The 27,029-nt window shown below is 38.8% G+C and overlaps 1 protein-coding gene across 1 annotated transcript in view; it reads right to left on the reverse strand.

The window, feature by feature from the left end:
• The window catches only part of USP7 (ubiquitin specific peptidase 7), an 83,620-nt gene that overhangs the window by 17,564 nt on the left and 39,027 nt on the right, over positions 1-27,029 (reverse strand). Inside the window, exons 3-18 of the mRNA XM_068422306.1 lie at positions 23,799-23,997; positions 22,232-22,370; positions 21,419-21,507; positions 20,601-20,709; positions 14,872-15,002; positions 8,446-8,500; positions 7,835-7,915; positions 7,660-7,750; positions 6,757-6,839; positions 5,648-5,757; positions 4,641-4,797; positions 3,381-3,525; positions 2,647-2,777; positions 1,436-1,570; positions 1,139-1,240; positions 424-529 (exon numbers count right to left, since the gene is read on the reverse strand). Coding sequence (XP_068278407.1) covers positions 424-529; positions 1,139-1,240; positions 1,436-1,570; positions 2,647-2,777; positions 3,381-3,525; positions 4,641-4,797; positions 5,648-5,757; positions 6,757-6,839; positions 7,660-7,750; positions 7,835-7,915; positions 8,446-8,500; positions 14,872-15,002; positions 20,601-20,709; positions 21,419-21,507; positions 22,232-22,370; positions 23,799-23,997 — 1,863 coding nt within the window. The remainder of the gene's footprint in view (positions 1-423; positions 530-1,138; positions 1,241-1,435; positions 1,571-2,646; positions 2,778-3,380; positions 3,526-4,640; positions 4,798-5,647; positions 5,758-6,756; positions 6,840-7,659; positions 7,751-7,834; positions 7,916-8,445; positions 8,501-14,871; positions 15,003-20,600; positions 20,710-21,418; positions 21,508-22,231; positions 22,371-23,798; positions 23,998-27,029) is intronic.

A 27,029-nucleotide genomic window follows, 5' to 3' on the forward strand; every position in this document is an offset into this window, starting at 1 on the left:
GATGTAATTTTAAGTAAAGCTTATTTGAGTATGCTGGGGGGGGGGGGGGGGGGGGGGGGGGGGGCGGGGGAATCACCTAGATATTTTTCTTTAAATGTAACAAAGATGTGTCTTTGATCTTTTAATTAGATTAATGCCCTTAAAATATCCTTAAATACTGAATTTTTATAAATCAACTTTTATTTATATTTTTTTTATATATATATATATATAGGTATTCAGTGATTCTAAAAACATATGAAATATGTCTTACGCTTGAAGATAAATGAGGGGGAAAACCACATGAGAAAAACTAATTTCAGCACTGTAGTTTTGATGGCTACATCAATGTCATCATTGAAAAAAGGAGTGCACAATGTTTTCTGAGATATACCCAAAATAGAAGTATTTTGTATTTACTCAAGTTTTAGCATATATGCTTACGATCTTTATCAAACTTGGGTAATGTTGCTCCAGTAGCAGCCATCTCTGGATCTACTGTTTCCAAAAATATTGTCCATGGATTTTCATTGTCACTGAGCTCAATCATCTATGTAGAAAGATGTGGAAGAAGAAAAAAAAGTCTCTGGAAAATGTAATATAATCTGCTATCTGCATTTTTATCAGATACAAGAACTTTATGACATTCTATGAGTGGGAAATTTTTTTTCTTAGTTGCGGTAATGACAGGGAGTTTATGATGTTTATTAAGAGAAACAATGACAGATACAAAACCACCAAAAAAGTTCTAATGAAGCACAAATGGACCTAAAAAAATATACCTACAGCTATCTTTATTACGGCGAGAAAACTATTTCACTTTAGAAGTAACAGTACAGTGAAACCACTCACTGTTTTTTGTGGTATTAGACAACGTTTTACATTTTAAGCAACACATTTCATTAAATCTAGAGTTTTTGCCCAAATAATGGAGGACTCAAAAAAACCATTTCTGTTTCAAATCTAACATGAAAATCATGATCATGCTTTTTTTCATGAAAGAAAAATCATGCACCACAATCCTCCCTCCTGTCCAAATCAATCCACTAAATCTCAAGTTTTCTCACAAATCTGATGTCCCAAACTTACAGATTCTTAAAGAGAACTAAAAATCATGGGTGATGTACAGAAATAATGTCCTCTGTCAATGAATATTTACCGTTTTATTGCCATCTGCTTCATTATCTAACATTGCAGGTCTTTTTGTTCCATTACTTCTAGCTTGCATTGGCCATAATCTGATTTGATCCTGGGGAAATCCCTAAAAAACAAACAAAAATTGCGGCAGGAAACAAACAAAAAAAGGCTAAGATACTTTTATTAAACCCAAACAAATATTCTATTTTAAAAGGTCTAAATTATGACTGCTGCCAATATCTGGTGAAGATAAAGACTACGAAGCAACCATAATGTAATAAAATAAATACATACAGGTATTCAGCTCCAGAAAACTTACCATCGTTTGAGAGAGATTTTGAACAAATTCTGTAAGCGTGGAGTTTTTTAATACTTTGAAAACAGTATATTTCACTTTTTCTTCATCATACATATCATTGCCTTGGTGACCACAGAACTGATCCTCTGCCACTATCTGAAAAATTACATTTAAAGGTTAGTATTCATATTAACTCAGCTGCACAACGTAATACCTTCTCATGATGCTTTACTATGCGTCACTGGCTCTCTGGATAGTGGCACACTGCTAACACTATTCGTGTTCTCATGAACAAAATTTGTAAGTATACAGTTTATAATGAAATTTAAAAATTGTGATTGATAGTCAAATCAGTGTAATTAAAATACACTAATTCTTACAAATCCCAAACAATTAAAAACCAGTTGTGCTTAGATCCCAATCTTGAAAACATGTGCTCCAACAATCTTGGCACTTAAAAAAAAGGCTACATAATTATTTTACTGGTGTAATGCAAGGAGGCTGGTCTAAAATGTTTCCTACATCTCCCACAGCTCCCATGCGTTCTTTGTTAACAGAAAGACAAACGGTGCAACTCTGCCAGTCTCTCCACTGAAAACAGTTCTAGTGTAAATGCAGTGGAAAACAAGCTGAACTTCACCAGTATCTCTACTTATGAACACCAGAAAGAAGATGCAAGGAAACATGGAGGCAAATGGAAAATGGGGTCTATTTTCTTCTGCCAGATGGGCTCTGGAAAGAGCCATAAACAGGGTTCCTTAAGGCAACTCATAGCAATCTAGTCCATCTGGCTTTTCCAAAAAGATAATTGCAAATATAAGCACTCTCTCCTTCTGCTTCTACTTGATGAGCTCAGTTTGGCAGTAGTCCAGGCTTGCAGCCTATGGCTAGATATATTCTAATTTTAGACAATAATTCCTGAAGGAGATAAAAGTGCAGTGGCAGGGCAGCCATTTAAAATAACCTGGTCCTTTTCCTTTCACCTGAATTTACTATTTTTACTTGCAAGCACAGAACTTCCAGAACAAACAGAAATGTCTGTAACATACAGTACTGTTTGTTTTATGAGGATTTGTTGCATGTGTAAATGTACTTAGAAGCACTAAAATCATAATTTCACTTCAAATGCTACTTCCAAACACAAATTCAAAAACTCAATATCAAGGTTTGTCTGGGGTAGCTCAACATTCTGAATTTTAATGGTAAGGCAGCTGCAGCTTTCAAAAGCTGACCTGCACTTGCATATAGAGATGAGCTTCCTGCCTCTCCTTCCTCTTCTGAGCTTCTATCCTTTTCTCTTCTTGTAGCCTTTCTACAAGTTGTTGAGGAATATCGTGGTCCGTGACAGGCTGCAAAACTTCACCTACAAAGCAGATTTTGTGATGTCATTTCAAGATTTACATCAAACAGGGTTTTCTTCACACACACTTGACTTTTCTCCGATTTGAAGTCAAAACCAGCTTTTTTCATCTTTTAATTAAAAACATGGTTTGATATCATCATGTTCTGGCAAAAGAAGCATTTTCTATCCTGAGCCAAAATGCACTACTTCCATGAAATATGTATCAGACTTCTGAATTACATATTCATTTTCAGGATTAAAAAAACATTTACCACCACTCCAATTTTTTCATATACATATAACTACATATTTATAATCAATTGGATCTAGTTTCCATCACTGAAGTTAGCTCACTGGTTTTTCCATCCTATGAAACAATCAAGGCTAAAGCACTCTGCAGATGCACAGTCTTGCCTTACTGTGCTAAGACAAGACGACACTAGATTATAGCACCTACTTTCCAAAGTGAGAGAAAGGCTGGTTGATCCCCACAGAATCTATAAATTCCAACTACAACAAACAAAGCCTCTTTGTATGAGAAGACTGTCAACAATTCAGAAGTAAAATATAGATTTACATACAGGGATTTACGGCTAACACGGAACACATGCAGAGTATACATACTTAATTTTGATTCCCTGATGTAAACCAACATGTACGCGTTTGTACAGTGCCGTACAGATAGGTCATCGTCGTGACCTCCATAGTTGTGTTCAATCGCTTCTTCCTTTGTACATCTTGATACAACATCGTCATCAAATTTACACCACTAGAGAGAAAATTTTATATAAACATAATTTAACACACAAAAACATGTTCTTGAATGATGAATTAACTCTATTTCTGGCATGTCTTTCAGCTCTTTGAAGTAACTAAAATTGCTCTTCAAGCAGCATGAGTTTAAAAAAAGAAAATCTAGTTCAGTATAATTTGTGTTACCTGCTATTTATGCTCAGCATAAGGCCATAAATACCAAACCTTTACTGAAATATTTGAAGATTTTACACTGAATATCAAAAGCCCAATAATTAATCAAAGAACTTTTTTTTAAGACTGTTATTCAAATATCTAACATTTCTATATGAATTTCAGAAAATTGATCTTATTTGTTGTAAAATAAAATAAAAAGCAGTGATGCATAAGATATCTGGTAATTATTTGTACATTTAAAGTAATTTACAGCAAATTTTAAATTAAAACAATAATGTCAATTAAGAATGAAAGACAAATAGCAAAAAATTCATAGCAAAATCTGACTTCTACTTTTACTGTCAACAGTCACGTACACACAAACCCAGGCAATTCAAGGGAGGAGGCACCTGACCTATAAATGTCCAATGCAATCAAGTCACCTAAACCTGTAACAGTGGGACATGCAAAGATACTGAACTTCTGAGTCACAGAAACATTTGAAACATTCATGTTTGCTTCAGCATAAAGTCAGCCTAAAAAAACGCTGGACGAAATTTGATTTCAGTAGAACTTCAACACATTTGCGCACACAACTGAAGGGATTTTCCCTTAGTTAAGTCTTTTGCCAGAAGCCAATAGCAAAGATGAAGCTGCTCCTCTTAAGAAGGCAAGTGATTCTTTAACACCTTCAAATGCAGGCTCCTCCCTAACGAGCAATAACTAGACATGAGGGCTGCTGGTTTCCCTTTTTATAAATACAAAGTAAGTTTCCCAAATACATTAGAGTAGGCGTCAAATGAAAAAGTATCAAGCTAAGAGCTACATGGAGAAGCCAAATCCCTGTGCGACGAAGCGAGTGTGACAGCACACTCTTCTGTTAGGGAGCAAAAATTCCAAAGATTTGCTCATTATGAAAACTGCAAGTATATATTTGCAAAGCACAAATACATTTAGGTGCTTTTCAATACTCACTTTGCCATCCCCCTTTGGATTTAAGTAAACAACATAATGTCCGCCATGGTTATCTCCACTGTGTACTAGAACCGCATGAAGAATGTAATTGGCAGGATCTTTAGGATCTGTTTTTTGCAAAAATTCATCTAGTGGCAATTGTTCAGGAAACTCAAACCTAGTTTTGAAAAGAATTAAGACAGTTGTATTTGTAGTTTAGACATACACATGCTATTATGCAGGACATCAGTACTTACTCCTAAAGCAAGTTACAAAAATTGAACAAGTTATTGTTACAATGCCAGGATATACTGCATACAGTGGCAGATTTTATACGGTTTTAATGTGGAATAATCTTCATAAGCACCTGAGAAAAAACATGCCCTCAGTAACAAGGGTAAAAGCACTTTACTGAAATAGTGCTGCTTTGGATTCACTGTGTCAAGGGAAAAGCTCAAAACCTGTTATTTTCTAGCACACAAATACAGCTTTTCTAGCACACAAATACAGCTTTTCTAGCACAGGTACCACTGGGCTGGAACATTATTTTGAAATGTCTTTCAGCTGCTGCAGTCTCACCTTCTTGGTGAGACTGAAATCTCTGCAATACAGATTTAGTTTACAACCCAACAATGTATCTCCTTGAAAAATTATCAGCCTCTACTTACAGTGAGTGGACATGGAAATAGATGGAGGGAAAGCAGAGGACTACTTATTCATCCTACTCACTCCTGTGACAGCCTATGGGAATGTACCAGCTTTCCACACACGGCACAAAGAATGTTCCACAAAGTGTTAAAAGACACATTCACTTGTTTCATATCCAAAACAATGGCTACAAATGACTATTTAAGTATTCAATTTGTTATTCAGAACCATAATATTCAATCAGTGCACCTTTTGGGGACCTCCAACATGTGCCAATGCACACACCTTCCTCTTGGAGTTGATTTAAAATTAGGATTTTGGCAAATTGTTTTTGATAAAATACATTAACAGGTCCAAAATCTGCCATGAAAAAAGCTTACCTATCATTTATCTTGATGTTTTGGTCAGTCTGCGGATCATACATAAATCTCATGAGCTGCAGGTGTAATACTGGTGGCAATGTTAGGAACTTCACACCTTTCTCCGCCTCCTAGACATTTTAAAGGAAATATAGGGTTGAAATTGCAAGATTTTTAGCAATTCAAAAATACATGTTTGCTGCAGACTCTCTTCCTACAGACTTTTATTTTATAGGCTTGACAACACAATGTGCACCAAAGAATGCTCAGAACCGGGGTGGAAGTTAACCGTCTTAATGCTGCACCAACCTTCCCGAGCGCTACTCCATCAACACTGAAAAGAACTCAGTTCATTTAAATTTAGGCCATTCATACAAGCATACGTGAACTTCTCACTGCATTAAGAGCAAGTTACCTGTATAAATAAAATTAAAAGAGAATATGGGGGAGAAAATACACTTTTGATCAATTAAGAATTTCATGCTCATTGTATTCTGCCAATAAACAGTTGGCTACCATGCTGTACCTTCCTAGGAACAGCTAAAGAATATATAGAACATTACTCACAAAAACTGGTATATAGAAGCTGCAAAAATAAGCTTTAGTGTAAAACAAGGGTTTTTTAAAAGGACTTCAGTTTCCTACAGCGGGTGCAGCAAAGTGCAGCTGAAAAGCTCAGAAACATGTGCACACACATAAATGTTTAAAATTCCACGGGTTCATTTGGCATTCCCGTTGATGATACAAAAATAACCTCTCTAAAGTTATTTTTAGAGCTATGCCGCTTTTTTACTAGACACACAGAAGAACAGACTACTCTCAGAGGAAGAGCAAGTCAGTCTCGAGATCAGCTGAGAGGTTAACCATTCTAGTCACCGAAACACTTACAAGTATAAAAGCAAAACTCAGTGCTGGTTCGACTGTTTTAAAATCCAAGCTTCATTTTAATAAACCTAACAGCAATTAAGAGAAGCTACGTAAAAGCTTGTCTAAGGATAAAAATCACCAAAATCAACTGATACAACCTAGAATGGGTTTTGCAACATTTTTTGGCTACCATAGCTTTGTTAAGTTATTTTATCAAGGACAGAGAAATAAAATTTAAAACCCAATTAAAAAAAGAAAAATACCTGCAAGCCATGTTCTCCTGCATCATACTTGTTATCACCATCCAACTGTTCCACTGCAACATAGTCAATGAAGGACTCAAAAACTAAATGAAAAAAAGATTGGGGAATTGTAGGGAAGAAGGAAGAAAAATATAAGTTTACTCTAGCCTGGGGGCTATGTATTAATCAAATAACATATTAAGACATAAGAGCTTGTGTTTAAATATTTGTCTTTATTTTAAAAAAAGTTTTATATTGCTTAAGAATGTCAAGAAATGCACCAAATTGTAGGGGCATACCTAAGAATATAAACAGATTTTAAAATCACATAGTTACAACTGTCTGCCAAATCTCCTATTCTCACTTTGCAACTGTTAAGTATCAAGCCAGATGATTCTGTTTGCTGGACTCTTACACGTCTTTTTTCGTGTCTTGTATGCCACGTACTTGGTAAAGTGATGATAGGGGACTACCGTTACGCTGCTCTGATTAGTTCATTCTTTTTATTTGCTTATTACTGTGGTCAGGTCTAAGTAAGAATCTATTTCCTCCCAAGCTCATCTTCATATATAAATTATAACCTACTGTGACAACACTACTGTTATCACCATGGCATGGTATGCACTTTTACGACACCAGGAAAACTCCTAAAATTCATAGAGTTTAATGAAAAGATATCAGTGAGAGAATTAGGGAGGAAGCAGCAAGGAAGGGAAATGGGAGAAGGGAAAAAAAGTAATGTAGGCAAAATCATTTTCTGCAGAAAATGTTTTCAATGAGGTGTCAAAGACACTTTCCTCTGAAATTAAAGCAAGGATATTTCAAAGTGCGAAGCACCAAAAAACACATTTGAAATCAACAGCCACTACAGATGTCCAACATGTTGAAGTATTTGATTGGTGCATATCACAATGTATCACTTACTATTTTTCTTTCCCTTTATACTCAGCTGGATGTCATAATAATCTTCTATTCGTTCAGATCGATAGTCTACGTGTTTGCATTGGATATAAGACTGTAAACAAAAACCAAAAACCACAGAATTTAAATGTATACAAGTAACAGTTAATTTAAATTAAAACCACAAATAAATACATACCACCATCTTCCCTCTGAACAATTTAGGAATTGTGCCTTCTACACATGTGCCTTTCATTTTATTTTCCACGTTATCAAGCAGCTGAAACAAAAATTAGTTTTTACGTAGGATAAACTTGCAGTTTTTGAATTTATTCATCACACACAGATGACTACTTCATTGATTAAACTCTGCGTCACTTGTATAAAAATGAAATGTTAAGTCTATTTGTACCGGCGTCTCCTTTCTAGTCCTTTAAATCCTCCTCTTCCCCCTAAAAACTGCAGAGGACTACTCCAGCTACATTCCTTTGAGTTTCGAAAACCTCACAAAGGTAACAATGCATTTGCATCTTTAAAACTGCATTTCTCTCCATGGCTATACAAGGACCACCAGCACACGTTCCATTTATTTTCAACCTTCCCTATCCTTTACAAATTCCTCACCAACAAAAGGCCACAATCATTCCCATTCTTGACGGGAAACAAACCAAGGCAAAAACTCTACGTCTTAGAGACTTAAATTCAACAGTGCCACTATTACTAGGAGTGTTACTAAGTCATATTATATATACATAATATCAAGAGACAGCATTATGCACCACAGAGCAGTAAGAAATAGTAAAAACATACCACTCGACATAATTCCTGGACATCATGTTGCATGAAGCTGTCTAAAGTTTCCCACCTTTGTAAGGCAAATTAATACAAAATTACTACGTTATGAAGAAAACTTACAGCTCAAAAGACATTTTTGTGATTTCTTTGCAGATCAAGAATTTAATACATAGCAAGATGTAAAGACTCTGAGATTTAGAACTGGCTGGTGCACAGGTGTGTTTTTTTAGTTCTGTAGCATTTACTTGGCAGTGAGAATGGGCAGTGAACCTGGGGGACATTTTGGCAGCCATTCTGTGCCCACCTGCCTTCTCTCTCTGTGGATCTGGGGATGGGGAGCGGGAAGGCAGCTGGAGCCAGCCAAAGAGGTCATGGCCAGGCTGTTGCTAGCAGATGAATTCTTCCAGTCTACAACCTAGTCTCAGGTCACGTCAAAAACACTCTTAAGAAAAAGCCTGGGAGCAATTCAATGCTGTCAGAATAGTTTCCGCAGTATGTGTCTAGCTGCCTCTCTTCCGGGGGCCCTCCAGGTGCACTCCAGTAGTGTTCAGGGATTATTTCAGCACACGAAAGGAAGGAAATGGATTTATAGGAAATACTGGCTCCTTTGTGTTCATCTAAACAGTTACTCCTGGATGCACAGTAACTCCAAGGATGCAAAGAGGCATCCAGCTTCCTGAACTGTCCATATGCAAACACATGCATGTGAAAGGAGGAGTGAGAGCAACAGTCCCTGAATGCCTCGCAACCAAGGTGACACACTGCAACAAGGGTATTCAGCACTACTGCCTTAAATAAAAAAGCAGCATAAAGGGTTTTCAGTTTCAGTATTAAATACTATGAACTCTTCAACTTAAACTCAAGAATGCTTTTCAAAGTTTAAGTCTCTGACAACTCTTTTTGCAACAGTCATCGCTCCCAGCCATATGAAATAAGCTATGTTTACAGCAGGCTTCAGCTTCAGCATGAGGTTCAACCCTGGCCCTTGAAGCCACAAGCACAGGGGTGATCAGAAGCAATACTAACTTTATCTTCCCCTCCCACTCTCTCCTCAGTGAGCCACTGCCACTGGCACACAGCAGCATACTACTCCCAAAAGTGTGACAAAACAGCTGTGTGGGGGTCCACACTTAAACAAGCTGAATTAAGTGACCTGTTGGATAATTAAGAACAGAAAATAACCTCCTGACTCCCTAGGCTTTAAACACTGGCCAGCTTAAAGGACAAAATCAAAGAAAAAGGTTACACACTAATATTAAGATTAAAAGGGGCTCAGACAATGGCACCGCTTTCTACTGAAAGAAGTCAAAGTTAGAAACTCACAATACGCAGCAAAAAGCTACGCTCTACGTGGCATATAGGTCAGAAACCCCTCTCTGATTTATGTGGGGGAAAAGTCAAAATCTTCGAACATATTCAAAAATTCTTTCCCAAGAAGGAAGGCAGGCATGAACACCTTTAAAACCTTGCTCTCGGATACAAAACTAAGCATCTTCCACAAGGAAGAAGAGAAGAGTTTTAGTGGTTGGAGACTCCTTTCTAAAGGGATCTGAGGGCCCAATATGCAGAGCTGACCCCCATCACAGGGAGGTCTGCAGCCTGCCTGGAGCCCGAATCAGGGATATCACCAGGCAACTCCCCAACCTGGTGAAGGCCACAGACTACTACCCCCTGCTGATCTTCCAGACAGGTGGGGAAGAAGCTGCATCCCGTAGTCTGAGGGGGATGAAGAAAGACTACAAGGCCCTAGGACGGTTGGTGAAAGAGTCTGGGGCACAAGTTGTTTTCTCCTCCCTCCTTCCATTTTCAGGTGATGACGTGGGATGGAATAGTAGGATTCTCTCTATTAACGCCTGGCTACGAGACTGGTGCTACAGGCAGGGCTTTGGGTTCTTTGATAATGGCTGGTTTTATAAGACAACAGGCGTGACAGTGATACATGGGAAAGGTTTATGTCGTAGGGGCAAAAGGGTTCTGGGACAGGAATTAGCAGGGCTCATTCGGAGAGCTTTAAACTAGATTCGAAGGGGGATGGGGTGGTAGCTGGGCTTGCACCACTGGGGCAATGCTCTAGTGTTGAGGTAGACCAGGAGGCCCCCCATCCCCCTGGGGTGAAATCAGGGGGTGAATCTGGGATGAAATCGGTGTGCCCAGCTCGCTCCCTCAAATGCCTGTACACCAATGCACGCAGCATGGGGAATAAGCAGGAGGAGTTAGAAATCCGTGTTCGGTCGGGGGGCTGTGATCTAGTGGCAATTACAGAGACTTGGTGGGACGCCTCGCATGACTGGAATGTGGTCATGGATGGCTATGTCCTGTTCAGGAAAGACAGGCCGCTAAGGAGAGGTGGTGGAGTTGCTCTTTATGTGAGTGAGCTGCTAGAATGTATTGAGTTCTGTCCAGAGGCAGATCAGGAGCGAGTTGAGAGTTTGTGGGTGCGAATTAAGGGGCAGGCTGGCAGGGGTGATACTGTTGTGGGTGTCTATTACAGGCCACCGGATCAGGATGAGGACGGTGATGAGGCCTTCTACAGGCAGCTGAGAGCAGTCTCGCAATTACAGGGCCTGGTTGTTGTGGGGGATTTCAACTACCCTGATATTTGCTGGGAGGCCTACTCAGCCAGCCATCCCCAGTCCAGGAGGTTCCTCCAGTGCGTTGATGATAACTTTCTGATGCAAATGGTGGATGAGCCAACTAGGAGAGGAGCGCTGCTGGATCTGATCCTCACTAACAAGGAGGGTCTGGTTGAAGAGGTGAAGGTTGAGGGCAGCCTTGGTTGTAGCGACCATGAGATGGTAGAGTTCAGGATCTCATGTGGCAGGAACAGAATAGCTAGCAGAATCACAACCCTGAACTTCAGGAGGGCCAACTTTGGCCTTTTCAAGCAATTGCTAGGGGAAATCCCATGGGACAGGGTACTAGAAGGTAAAGGGGCCCAAGATAGTTGGTTAGCGTTCAAGGACTGCTTCTTCCGAGCTCAAGATCAGAGCATCCCAACAGGTAGGAAGTCAAGGAAAGGTACCAGGAGACCTGCATGGTTGAACAGGGAACTGCTGGGCAAACTCAAGTGGAAGAAGAAGGTGTACAGATCGTGGAAGGAGGGGCTGGCCACTTGGGAGGAGTATAAGTCTGTTGTCAGAGGATGTAGGGAGGCAACTAGGAAAGCTAAGGCCTCCTTGGAATTAAACCTTGCAAGAGAGGTCAAGGACAACAGAAAGGGCTTCTTCAAATACATTGCAGGTAAAGCCAACACTAGAGGCAATGTAGGCCCACTGATGAATGAGGTGGGGGTCCTGGAGACAGAGGATAAAAAGAAGGCGGAGTTACTGAATGCCTTCTTTACCTCTGTCTATACTGTTGGAGGCTGTCCTGAGGAGCCCCGGACCCCTGTGGCCCCAGAAGAAGTCAGGATAGAGGAGGAATCTGTCTTGGTAGATGAGGGCTGGGTCAGGGACCAATTAAGCAACCTGGACGTCCATAAATCCATGGGCCCTGATGGGATGCACCCACGGGTGCTGAGGGAGCTGGCGGAAGTCATTGCTAGGCCACTCTCCATCATCTTTGCTAAGTCGTGGGCAACGGGAGAGGTGCCTGAGGACTGGAGGAAAGCGAATGTCACTCCAGTCTTCAAAAAGGGCAGGAAGGAGGACCCGGGGAACTATAGACCAGTCAGCCTCACCTCCATCCCTGGAAAGGTGATGGAGAAACTTGTTCTTGGTGCTGTCTCTAGGCACATCAAGGATAGGGGGATCATTAGAGGCACTCAGCATGGCTTCACCAACGGGAAGTCTTGCTCAACCAACTTGATAGCCTTTTATGAGGATGTTACCCGGTGGATAGATGATGGTAAAGCTGTGGATGTGGTCTATCTCGATTTCAGTAAAGCGTTTGACACGGTCTCCCACAGCATCCTCGCAGCTAAACTGGGGAAGTGTGGTCTGGATGATCGGGTAGTGAGGTGGATTGTGAACTGGCTGAAGGAAAGAAACCAGAGAGTGGTGGTCAATGGGACAGAGTCCAGTTGGAGGTCTGTGTCTAGCGGAGTCCCGCAAGGGTCGGTTCTGGGACCAGTTCTATTCAATATATTCATTAATGACTTGGATGAGGGATTAGAGTGCGCTGTCAGCAAGTTCGCTGATGACACCAAACTGGGAGGAGTGGCTGACACAACGGAAGGCTGCGCAGCCATTCAGAGAGACCTGGACAGGCTGGAGAGTTGGGCGGGGAGAAATTTAATGAACTATAACAAGGGCAAGTGTAGAGTCCTGCATCTGGGCAAGAACAACCCCATGTACCAGTACAAGTTGGGGACAGAGCTGTTGGAGACCAGCGTAGGGGAAAGGGACCTGGGGGTCCTAGTGGACAACAGGATGACCATGAGCCAGCAGTGTGCCCTTGTGGCCAAGAAGGCCAATGGCATCCTGGGGTGTATTAGAAGGGGTGTGGTCAGCAGGTCGAGAGAGGTTCTCCTCCCCCTCTACTCTGCCCTGGTGAGGCCGCATCTGGAGTATTGTGTCCAGTTCTGGGCCCCTCAGTTCAAGAAGGACAGGGAACTGCTAGAGAGAGTCCAGCGCAGAGCCACGAAGATGATTAAGGGAGTGGAACATCTCCCTTATGAGGAGAGGCTGAGGGAGCTGGGTCTCTTTAGCTTAGAGAAGAGGAGACTGAGGGGTGACCTCATTAATGTTTATAAATATGTAAAGGGCAAGTGTCAAGAGGATGGAGCCAGGCTCTTCTCAGTGACATCCCTTGACAGGACAAGGGGCAATGGGTGCAAGCTGGAGCACAGGAGGTTCCACTTAAATTTGAGGAAAAACTTCTTTACTGTAAGGGTGACTGAACACTGGAACAGGCTGCCCAGAGAGGTTGTGGAGTCTCCTTCTCTGGAGACATTCAAAACCCGCCTGGACGCGTTCCTGTGTGATACGGTCTAGGCAATCCTGCCCCGGCAGGGGGATTGGACTAGATGATCTTTCGAGGTCCCTTCCAATCCCTAACATTCTGTGATTCTGTGATTCTGTGTGATTCTGTGTGATCTGCAACACCCTCGGGAAAGATCTCTTCGTGCTACTACAGATGACACGGTTGGGATCTTAACTCGAGATGAAATATTTACAATATCAGCAAGTCTCCAGTGTAACAGGACAGCAGCAGTGCTGATAAACTAAATATACAGTGTCCTAGTAGGAAGAGGATACAAACAGATAAACATACAACACTGCAATTACCAAACTCATTTTAAAATTCCCCCAAAAAGTGAAAAGGAAAGGTTACAAGGAGTCTTATCAGGACTGAGCACTACTACAAGCTTTAGCAGAAGATGAAGGATCAGACACCTCACAAATGTGATGGACACTAGGACAGCTATGTGAAAAAGATGATACAAACTTCCTAACCTGTTTTTAACTAAAAAAAATGCTTGTCAATATTACTACAAAACACTAGTCAACAAAGTAACGCGAAATACAATCTTCTATCACAATTTCTGACAAAATCCTACTCCATGCTTACACGACATGCAAAGAGAAGCCTTGTAAAGGTTATGCTAATCTTAATCTTCTGTCCTAACTTGTGCTCAACCGAAACATCAAGCTAGCAAAAAAAAAAAAAAAAAAATCAACACCCTCAATGCAGCTATATTGTGTAATTCTACATCTGGATACTCCAGATTTAAAATTACACTCTGCAACACCATTTCACAAGAAGCACCACCAGACTGGAAAAAATACTAGGCATTGAACTGGATACTGGGCAAAAATGAAAATAAAGAGCAAGCCTTTTTGTAGGTGTTTTACGGAGGAAAAGACCGTGCTAGAATGAAGAAAATGCAAAGAATTACTTTGCGTGTGTGTGCTCCAACACCTTTACTTCATGCAACAGATACTCCTCTTAAGCTTTAAATCACAAAACAGAATACAGCATTAAACGCTTCTAAATTGTGCACAGGCAAAACTATGTGCATCTTTGATATGGCACAAGAAAGTATTACAACAGTCATCAATGCAGAACTAACAATATGGAAATGCAAATTACTGCTATTTCTCTAAATTTAAAACAGATTTAAAATTAAAAAGAAAAAAAAAAGACATCAACAATACATGAACTGCAATGTTTCAACAACATATTTTGTCCTGACTTTTACTTAAGCAACATCACACAATTTTGAGGTAACAGGTAAATTATAACCCTGCTACTAACAGTTGTGTTTGACTGTGTACTGCTCCTGTCCCCCATAAATCTGACTTTTGGATCAGTTGCATTTAGTACTGACTATAAATAAAAACATATCCAAGTAAACTAAGAAAATTTAGCAATTAACATAATGCTATATTAACACTTCTCTGCACCTAAAAATAGCCTGGTTTAAATAAAAACTTTTTAAAGAAAAGCTTTACGAAGCCTCTAATAGACCAATAAATAGTCCAGATTTCTGAAACTTACCCGAAAGATTTTGTTAACTTTTTAGTTCCAACTGGTTTGTCACTATGTTGCAGCTCATAAAACACTCTTTGCAATGCTAAAGGAACACTTTTGGATGAATCATCTCCTTCTGTGGGCATCATGTACACAGCCTGAAAAAGCATTTAGTTCAATTAGTATCTAAGGAAAAGTTTATTGTTTATAATGTTTAATGCATTCTTTCCTCTTCAGTGACTTCCTTCATTTAACTCCATTTAATCATCACTCCAGAAGAGTCTGAAAAAATCTCGTACTGTAGTGTAAAAACACTAATTGTCTAGAATCACTCTTCTTAGAGCACAGTGGTTCAAAAGATGTGAACAACAGATTCCATTCACAGTTGTATTATCTAAACAGTTCCCTTATTCCACCCTAGAAAAGTAAATGCACTAAAGCATTCATCACCTTCAAACAACTTAACATGCCTGGTATGTCTACGCAATTATCACAGTAGGACCAGATACACTGATCAATGCTATAGGCTTTTGAAAATAACTCCAGTTCTGTGCTGTAGCTTGGCTATCTGTGAATATTGTCCCCTACAGTGTGGGGGGGGAAATCAAAACAAAAAAAACAACTGCATGAAACCATAAAAAGAAACAAATGAACAAAACCAGAAATGGTCCACATGGAGGAGAAGGATGTCAGAGGAAGCTCTGAGATTCCCTGATACATTCAGTTCTACTTAACATCATCGTTGTCCAGCAAATGAACAGCTTAACAATCCTATTCACTGGTTATACTGATCTGAGAAGGACTGAGAACAAAGAAATTACACAAATAGACCAAATAGGGACTAGGAGAGTTCAATAGGCACTGAAATGAGATTTACTTTTAGAAAAGTGTACACCAATACATCTAGGGAAAAGCAACAGTAAAGAAAAAGTATTTACAGGGAGACACTAATTTAGAAAGCCTGCACGTAAAAAGAAAACATAGACAACTCTGGAAGGAGATTAGGTAATAACAGATGAAAAATAGAGTCCAATATTAAGTAGCATATGAGAAAATAACTTGTTAAGAAACAGAAAAAATGCCAGCTGAATTTTTGCCTGTAAAACAACAGGGAATGATACATTTCTATGAGTGACGCACTGATCTCCGTAATTCTCACTTGGTTTCTGCATCAGCCTAGATGTCAGACGTGTCCAGCACCTCTAACTTATCGCGTACTTCAGTTCCTACCTACAGAGCAAGGTTAGTACTGCTGGTATGTAGCTGAATTGTTGGGGAAACACATTCATCATTATAGGAATGCTCAGTAGAGAGGTGATGGGAACCAGACGAGATGGACACTAGATACAGACACAGCTGATACAAAAAGAACAGAAGGGAATGTCAAAAAAAGAAAGGAAAAAAGAAAAAAAGGCAAAAAAAGTTCTTAAGAAGTTGGCAGGCCGTTTTCCTATTCCAATTTTGAATATCCACAAAATGATTTTTCAGAAGTACAGAAACAAACACTTAGAAGAATAACATAGTAAGAAACTATCAGCAGAATAGCTACAGTAGTAAGATGAAATAAAAGAAATGGTTTTACTGAAATATTGAACAGTTTCGTAAAGGAAGCAAATTGCTTATACTCAGACAGAAAAATACTGGTTAATTATGCAACTGTAAAGCAATATGATAGTTCACATGACTTTAACTTCTAAATTTAACTTTCAAAATTTAACAGTAAACAGAGATGATATAAAGCAGAATAATTACTGAACACTAGTGGCATCCAAATTTTATGTTTCTACTTAGTTGTAAGCTATCTCCTTAATAGTGGTTTTTATGCACATAAAAGGGAAAATATTAATAGAAATTAGCTGAAATTTATCAACTTTTTATTGAAGAACAGCCAGCAGAACCCTTACTACATTAGCATAATTTTAACAGTCCAGTCCCACCCCAATAGCAACAAAAAATTCTTCCTTTCCTATGCTTTATTTTCAAAATTTGCTTAAACTGCCTTTTCAAATGTCATAAATTGAAGAAAATTGCATCTTCGGTTTTATCATCGGCAACAAGTTTTACTGTTGAAGCTCAATAATCCCTCATGCCATTATTGTTGCCAATCCATTAAGCCGACTACCTGGCTAACCTGGAAAAATTAAGAGAACAGAAAATAGTATTTTCTCATGCAGTTTCATTAGCAACTTTTTTAATGAGCTAAGCGCTGTTTTAAGAGTTTAGAGCTTATAGTGATTTAGTCTGGAATAGAAGTCTAGGTTCTGAACTCTGGTCCTGCTCATAGAGGCGCCAAGTTCAAAGTTGGGTCCAGTTGCTAAGGGTCACATCCAGTTGAGCTCTGAGCATCTCCAGGAATGGAGATCCCACAAGCTCTCCACACATCCCGTTGTGAAGTTGGGCCACCCTGATTGTGAAAATTTCTTTCCCAAGATCAGAACATACAACTTGAAAATAATTACAGTACCCAAATGCAGAGTTACAGTTAGCCATGCTGATCTGGACAAACTCCAATTCAAATTTGAATAGCTAAAATTATACCTTTGATTTTACATGCAAAAGTTATTTTTTGCTTTAAAATATGAACATCAAAATGAGTCAGCATCTTGCAGAGTCAACCCAACCTCTCCCTGCCCCTGGTTTATGAACCCTTTTGTGAGCTGGTCTTCACTGGCTAAAGGTTGAAACAGGAAATATTTGAATGACCAAGTCTTAAGTCTTCCAAATTTTATAATGAGCCCCATTCATGTTTCTAACATCTTGTACATGTTTTTTAAAAAACAAAACCATAGTAAGTTACTTGCTATGTTTATACAAATAAAAATAAGATATGAAAAATCAAGTAAGGAAAAACATTCAAATATAGTCAGTGCTGATACATTTTCATAAAACATTTTTTGTATAGACTTATAAATACTTTTCAAATGCTAAATATTATTCATAAGAAACCAAGACGATACTACAACAGGCTAGAAGTCAACCTAGTGGTTTTTGCTACAGCCACCTCCATTGAAAAGGTATAAATGGGACTTCAGAATACTTTCATAATCAAAACGAGACCCTTTGCATTTAGTTCCTATTTGGTTTCCTCTTCTGGACAATGAATTCCTTTCCTCTATCTCTCAAGTAATATTAAAATAACTGTTTACCATTTATTTATAATTACTACATTCCAGCTGCCATTGAATAAAAACACCGGGTTTATTTCTCCTGAAATTATAAATGTGTTACTACAAACTAAACATTTAACACACCACCTTTCTCCCTCTGTGTGTACATAAGTAAGATTGAAGCCCATTTCTCAAAGCTTAAGTGTTTCTCCAAGCTAAAACAAACCACTTTTCAAATACGATCCTCTACAAACCTTTATTTTTATGCCTTACCCTCCCAAACTCTGAAAGCTTGACCTCAAGATCAAGGAGTGAGGCACTGATGACAGACACAGGAAAACTCATGTGATGTGGTCTAAGATCAAACCTGGACCTATTTGGGAAGTTACCACCACCTCTTGCCTGGGTGGACTATATTTAAGCATGCACTTATCACAAACAGACAAATAAGATGCACTCTGAAAAGAAAGTTCCTTTGCTTTACTCCCTACCACTGAAGCCACCTGGCTGCTAATAAAGGGAGGTCTGATTTCAAATACCCAAGAATCTCCCATCTGTTGTCTGGAAACAGAGCAAAGAAGAAAGGATCTCGCCATCAGTCCTCACCCACAGTTCGCCAGAGTCTGACTTTCCATAGGTATGTGCTTGCCTTTACTGTTATTCATTGCTTTCCCAGCTCTACTCTTGCCAGCAACTTCTCTGTTAACAAAGCTCTAAATAACAGCAATAGAAACCATTATTTCTTCTCATTAAGGAGGATTAAGAGAAACAATGGAATTGGTGATACACAAACTGAGAATACTAGACATCTTATTTTACTTGGTTTTAAGAGAAACAAGTTTGCCCAAAGTGAAAACAAAAATGTTGCAGAAATTCATTTTTTCAGACGAGACAACTACTGATTCTTCCTTATCTGTAATAATGGCGAGTGAGTATTGAAACTGTCTAAAACTACTGCTGTAGTCTGTTCTGTTTATAGGGCCTCTGAAAACCGGAAGAATGAGCAGAGAATTGGGCATTTCAGCTGATGTCCAGTAACATTTCCATAAAGGAAGCAGCAGTTACCAGCTAATAATCAAGCTCTCTCATATGGTCACTATCAAGATACTAACACTCCCTAAAAACTGCTATTTATTTGGGGGCTGGGGGAGAAGTGCAGGGGAACGCCTGAAAAGATTAGTTCAGTTCAAACAAATCTGTATCACCGAAAGAATTTCTTCTTCACAGAACAAGATTACTTCATGGTACATATTGATTTACTGACTACAAGACAGTCTTCAAAGGAACTACTCAATTGGATTAGATGGAGCTATTATAAAAACACATTTTTCTTTCAAGAGCAATGTGAAGTTGTCCGAAGAAATATAACAAACAAACATTATGAGTGCTGAGCAAAAAGAACAGGCATTATAATGAATGATAAACTGAATGAGTAAATGATACCTTTTGCAAGAAAAGAAACAGGTGCATCATGTAAAACAAGACAAGTATTTATTTCTTGTATGTGGCATTGGCAAGATCTCAGTTACAATCTACTGGAGTTTGATGTGCTATTTTTTGCAACGCTTCAGAGTAAGCAGCACATTGCAAAAGAGAAGAAAGAAATCCCAGCTGGGACACTTAAGGGTCACAGTGATAGAAATAATGATAAGATGGTGGAAAATCTAAGATAGTGAGAAGTAGGTACATTAAAAATAGACATTTTGGAGAAAAGAAAGCTTAATGGAACTATAACAACTAGTATACACAAGAGAAAGCAAAAGTCGGAATAGTTCATTTTCACTAAGACATACACAATAAATGCAGGAATGTGCAGAAGGATGAATTAGGATCAATAGGACACTCCGGTAAACTAAATGGTGCCAAGTTACATTTTTTTTTTCCCAAATATATCCCCTCTTCCAGATAGCCACCTCCAATGTCGAGTCAGCATTTTCATCCTATTAAGGCTACTGCACTATTTGAAAACGATACATTATCTAGTATATTTCACCCTGGGTTTGGATATCTATTAAGCTGATATTTAAAGCAGTTCTTCCTTCCAGCAAAGAAATAACAGCTACAGTAAATAAAAAAACATATGAATGAAGCAAATACAAAGTTAAGTTGTTTCAACTACTGAAATTATAATGTTTTCCATCACTAGGAAGATGCTAACCATAATAACAGAAAATTCAACTGCATACTATAAATTAGAAGACAAAACAAATGAACTACAAAGGTCATACACATTTATCTTTTTACACTGTTTATGGGCTGAGAAGTCATAATTGACTTCTCTATTTTAACTATTTCAAGAAAGTAAAATTACTTCAGTCTCTCATCTGCAAGATATAGTCATCTTTTTTTTCCCCAACAATTCATAGCAACATTAACACATAAGACAGTCTAAGAAATACCCCTTAACCTCAGATCTTCACCAGGTACTCTGTGTGCTTTCACAAAAATCAAGAGCTCATGTTCAATAAACTGTAAAAGGAAGCTTGCTTCACTCAGCCTCAAGTAAGATGTGTACCACCATGTAAGTCATAACTTCTCTAAGAGACAAAAGAGGCAAAAGGAAAGGACATGTCTGTTTTGAAGCATTTTTAAATATAACATATTGGATATTGCAATTAGCAACCTCATTTTCTTTCACGTATTCATTACCTTTCGTAGTTGATTTGTGAAAAATAAAGTCTGTAACAAACTGTTCATGTAACAAGTTGCTCCCTGGTTCTTTAAGCCAACATATCCTGTGTGCTTCTTTGAATCCCACCTAGAAAATAGTTAGCAGTTGAAAACAAGACAGTTTTCTATTAACTATAATAAAGAGTATTTGTTCTAAGGTAGCACTGCTGGTAGATATCAGCTGCTTTTCATTATCAAGGTTAAATAACAGGCTACACTTCACTACTGTCTGACAGTAACAACAGTCTGTGCAATTAAATGCTTTGTGATTTTGTTAGGTTTTTGGTTTTGTTTTTGTTTTTTTTTTTAAGATATTCTATATGGCAGAAAAATTACTTACCATGAAAGTGTACTGGAACCCAGAACTGTACTTCTAAGGGCAAGTCTGCATTTCAGTACAACCAATTTGTTTAAAAGTGACATGAAGTAGAACAACTTAGACGAGGCAGTTTTAAAACAACTGTAAACCAAGACAACTTAGACACCAGAGCCACCTGACTGTGACTGAAACCCTTATCAGCTCTAAGATTAGAAGCATTCAGGCTAGATTTGCAGAGGTGTTAAATCACAAATCAATTCATACAGAAGTTAAAGTTCCACAACATTATGCTGACTAATGCAAATGGAAATTCAACAATTTATACAAAAATCTCTGTGACTAATGAAAAATATTGCCATGTGAGAATTCATCAATTAAAGGCGACAAAGTGAGAATGTCTAATAAGAGTTACAAATATTAATAACACAAAATACTTGAAGTAGAATTAAGAATTTTATTTTTAAACAAAGATACTTACGCCACTCCATGTGGAGCATCTGCTTGAACATAAACCTCAAAAGTAACTTTGTCCTCTTCTATAAAGCCTTTTTCAGGATCAGTAACTTCCTGTAAAACAGGAATGACACACAAACATGAAAACTGGATCTTGCAACATGACTGTATCCAGTTAGACATCACTTAACTTCCAAGCCTGAGCTATCAATAATAATAAACTGAAGAAGAAAAATTGAAGTACACCAACAAAGCTGTTTTTTAGCTTAATACAATTAAATTATTTTTTTATGTCTCCATACAGGAAACTTGTTCCTGGCTTTTAAGATTTTGCAGTACTATTTCAATTTTCCGTGGATAATAAGAGTCAGTAATCAAAGGCTCTGCTTCTTCTGGACAATATCCTAGCCTGATGAAAAATTAAGGGCCCAACCTCTAAAAAGGCTTACAAAGTTGTCTCAATTCAAGATAAGCCTTAGTAGTATTATTAGGGCACTGAATATCTGTACACATATACAAAGCACACACGGAAATGCAAGAAAATCTATGTTGCTTCAGAATGACATTGGCTATCACACAGTGAAAACAAAAAACAAGCATTCAAATATGCAGAAAATAATAACGAGCGAATATTTAAATCACAACGCAAGTAAAAACAATCCACAATAATTAAGTACGGGGATTTGTAAGAAATGGAAAAAGAATCTTCAGCAATGACAGAAAAAAATAACAGCTTGGAAAAAAACCCCACCTTTTCTGTAGGTATCTCAGTATTCAGGAGTACAAGTTCAAAACTCTTCCTATCTAGTAATAGATTAATACATGTCCAATTACTTACACTCCATGCCATGAAGTTGGAAAAGCCCCAGTCATTTTCCTTATGAAAGAACAAGTGACTAATACGACGACTGAATGACTTTTCATCATCCTTGTAGTTTATTATCTTGAGAACTGCTTGTGCATGACAAGACCATGACCTACAAATGCAGAAGAAATATTTGAAACTCACTCAAAACCAAGATTTTATAGTCATTAAAATAATTTTTTGTTAGGGATTTTTGGTACATTACTTTCACGTATAGGAGATTTTTTTTTTTTTTCCGTATTAGATGTTAAGATTTGGTTAATTGTTATTGAGGGCATGAGTCCCTGGGGCTTTCTGAAGCTACATTATGAATGTGAAGCTGGAACGGAGATTTTCTTAGTGTTGTTAAGAAAGTACTGTGGGGCAATTGCAGGTAACAGTGGTTCAAGAAGCTAACTGCTCTCTAAGGTGAGCTATTTCTACTCTACTTCAGTGCAGATGGATAGGCCAACTGAAAGCAGTCTTGGTGTCTCCAGAGTGTGACAACTCAGCCTTTGGCTAAGAGGAGGCAGTTCTACCCTCCCTCCCACAAGATAAACTCCCCAATACTCTAGTTTTCTCAGCAGCACTTCTTTATGGCCCTTCCTGTCCAAATTCACCCCACTTGTCCAGACAATCAGACTGCACATCAGTTCAGACAAGGTCTTGTCTCATGCAGTGGCACTGCCGCTTGCTTAGCTCCACCAGCTGCACCTTGGTTGATACTTTGGAAGATGACATTGTCCTTTTTCTGTGACTACTTGTGTGTGAATCACTTCTCCTGTAAGTTAATACCCTTACAACTTTCTTCTTTACCTTCCGCACTGAACACTCACCTTTTAGATTACAAAAATGATGGAAAAGAGCAACTTATTATTCAGTGAACAGTAAGTTGTGTGAGATTTGGGGCAAGAACAGACTTACCCGACTGAAAAGGACACCTATGAGGGGTCTGCACTGTAGCTGAATAAGCTGCAGTAATGTCCCAGAAATATGTATTTATCTTTTTTAATTTCCCTACTATTTACAAAAGTGGTCAGATAGCCAATTTTGATTGGCACACAGGACTCCAAGAACATGTACACATTTGTATCTCACTTCATGAGCGATGACCTCCACTTAAGGAGATGACTACCTCATACACCGCTCTGCCTCAGCTGCTGGCAGTTACCTGCTCTCACACTTTACATGGCAGGACTTATAGCTCAGCAGGGCTAGAGAAACTCCAGTAGCACTTCAATTTGAAATAAACCCAGAACTTTCCCCATGCCAAGAAACCTGTTAGTCAAAGACTTCTCCCCAGCAATTAAAGAGAAACATATCTAAATTCTATCACAAACTTGTAGCTACACAAGCTACTTTTAGCTCCTCTTAAAGAGAAGATTACTCTTATGCTTTGGGATTTAGAAAGATGGGGAGAAAAGGGGACTCAAACCCTTGCAAGAATTCTTTCCTCTTGCAGAAAGCTAGGTAACGTAATTTTTTTAGATGTTTGTATTTCTTGCAATACAGGTTAACTAGTATCAAATGAGGACTTTTACAATAATTAAAAGGGTCTTACGTGGAATCAGATTCAGCATTGCATTGAAGGAAGAATCCTACGCTTTTTTGGTGTGGTCTGTCCGGGTAGAGTCGTGGCATAACCATGATCTTCCACGGCAAATTCCGTACAAAGCAGGGAGGACTGAGAACTGACTCGCTCAATCTGTTGAAGCGTTCGACTGTAAACTGAAATGTTGCTTCTGATCGCCAACTTGTATCTGTAACACATACACACACAAAATTATCTGAAAAACCTGATGTTTTTCACTCCACAATGTCATTTTCCAAAACCATACGATGTGAGCATGTTTTATGTAGCGAGATATTGGAAGCAACCAAAAAAAACCACCAAACCCCCTGAGAGGCACTGAACAACTGAGCAACTGAAGTTTCAATTCTTTCATTTTGAAAAACACTGCGACACCACTCCGGAAAACAGAGCACTGAAAGACATGTCCTTTCGTACACTATTTTCTTAAATAGTTCCTCAGCACTAGAATTTGCTATCACTCAAGTTTCTTCTAAAGCAGCAGGTACAGCAAGACAGAGACATCAAATGCTTTACAACATATATCACAGCCCACTAACTCTTCTATGTTGTGTAGCATCTTCACAGCCCAGTTTAAGTTAGCTGCTTGCATGAACCAAGATGTGCAAAGGATTTTCAATCTGTTCAACTGCCTTATTGATACCAAGTCACAATTTAGTTGTTGTCTGCTTGCAACGGTATCTTTTCAGAACAGACGAACCCCATGGTCGGTTGTTGAGGTTTTTTTAAAAATCTCATACCAGTTTGCTGAAGAATAGCCCAAGAGGAGGGTCCTGTATTCTTTGTGATATGTGAAAATTTTAGAGATTTTTAGTGGTCTAAAACAAAGTTAAATTAGACACTTTTTTTTTTAAATAGGTTATTTTGACACACACAAACTAATTTTGCCTTCTTCCCACATCCCCAGTTCTTCATATACCACAATCTGTTCTGCTTCTGTTGTGCACAGCTATAACAGGGTGCTGGAGACTGCCACAGCTTCAGGAAGGCACACGACTGGGCTCTATTGTCACATGCCTCATATTGTATACAGGGAAGAAAAACCTGCAACTTATCCCAACAATTTCACAGGGCAAGGACGAAGTGCAGAGTATGCACAAGACACTCCCCTCCTTTTCCGTGGTTCCAACTTAACACTTGTGTAACATGGAAAGATTTGCTACTGGGTGTAAGGTGGTTTGAGCAGCATATAGGGAGGCAGACAGCACCCATGGTCAGACCACTATTCTCACACCACCCGTGGGCGATGCAGAACCGAAGCAGATATGTCACACTTGCAATGACACCCAAAACCAAAAGCACTGAGGTACAACACCACCAAGCCAGAAACTGGATCATGAAATTACGTGACAAGGCACACAGTATACAACAAATGTATTATTTCTGTACATGCAGAGCAGTCGTTCACTCAGAAAGCTTTGCGTGGCACCAGAGAGAGCGTTGAACGATTATTTTAAAAACCAGGTGAGCCCTGGTTGCTACCTTACTTAAAAAATGAAACTCTCTTCATTACAACATACAAAATTGTAAAGATTATACACTTCAATACAGAAAACTAACAAGTTCTGTCCACAACTGCTGGGGAGCTTTGCCAGATTTCATTCTTCTCCCTTGCAAAACAGTTTTCTTTTCAAGCAGTTGTCCTACTTCTGGTCTTGATCTTGGCAACACAGTTATCTTATTTGTGGATGGACTCACAGCCCGAAGCACTCCCAGTTACCTCTTGAAACCAACAGTACTACAGCAGGAACTGGCTTCTTCTCTCCTCTACACCTGTAATGACCTTCGCCTTACCCTGTGCTGTCAGCTTCCTCCGTAACAGAACAGTTCAAAGGGTTATTTTCTCCTCTTTTTCCCTACCTGTAAATGTAGCTAACCAGTAGTCTATCACCTACTTAAAACCTGTTCCCTACCCATTTTACCTACTCATTGCCTGTTGAGAGAGTAGAGCTGGTATTCTATGACCAAGAGCCAAAGAGGCTGCAGCCAAAGGAGCTGTACGCTCTCAGACTCTATTCACAGGCAGAATCAAAAAAATCCGTAACACAGATAATTTAAAAACCAGTCTTGCATCACGTGTATCTCAAATCAGCTCGAGAACGCCTCCCTATTCACGATCAAGATCAGTGCTTCTGGGCTTAGTCAAAGCTTCCAAAAAACGAGCCGACTAAGTTTGCTTTCTGCCTTTGAAGCAGCTTTCAGAGCACTTCAGTACAAAGATGCAGCAGCGCTGCTACGGTGACAGCTAAAAATGGCAGCCCACGCAGCATCTGCAGATGCTTCAGAGAAAGTTTGCCTGTATTTCTTGATTTCTTTTCAGGAAAGCCTGTGCATGAGAGCTCACCAGGCAAGGGTACTCTTCTCAGTAAAATATTTGAGCAATCACCAGTAACTACTCCACAAAAATGCAGCCTCATAACAAAGACCAACTACAAAATAGACATGTCTTTAAAAATACAAAACACAGCCCCCTGAAATAACTTTCCTTCCAGAAAGCCTCGACTTTTAGCAAGTGTAATAGATTAAAACACGAATTATATTAAAAAAAAATGAAGTTTAAATGGTGTAATGAGTATTCTGAGCACATAAATAAAACCTTATTTCACCATCACAAACAAGTCCAATAGTTTCCAACAAAAGACTGCAATTGGCAGCAGGATAATTTAGTGGTGACTGGCAAGTAAGACTATAAATCCCTGAACTACAAATATGACACATGATCCTGAACACAAGGTAAAAAGAACATACCCAGCTGACAATGCCTGGTGAAATTACATGCAACATTATATTTGCTATGTGGAAAAGATTTTTTTCACTGATGAGATGAATGTCACATTTAGCACCTTGATAGGACAAAGATCATTCGAATCAGAGATCCAAATACAGAACGTGGTCCATTTTAAGACTGAAGTACATATTTAAGTGTTTATACCTTTCAGAAAAGGAGATTTCTTTATTCTCTTAGTAAATGTTGCTACCTTTAAAGTACATTGAGGTTATTAAAATATTCTGAACCTGAATTATTAATGAAGAAACTGGCTGAATATTCTATGAATATTTTAATAATGATCCAAATACAGGATGCAATACTAGTACATGGCTAAGACTGATGTTTCTGAAAGCCTCCTAGCCTCTGCAATTCTTCACAGAAATGAGACTTCAGTAGGTAATGGCAAAGCTGTGAGTTTATGCTTAGCTAGG

This window comes from Nyctibius grandis, chromosome Z (genome assembly GCF_013368605.1).
Source record: "Nyctibius grandis isolate bNycGra1 chromosome Z, bNycGra1.pri, whole genome shotgun sequence".
In the NCBI taxonomy this organism is placed as follows: domain Eukaryota; kingdom Metazoa; phylum Chordata; class Aves; order Nyctibiiformes; family Nyctibiidae; genus Nyctibius; species Nyctibius grandis.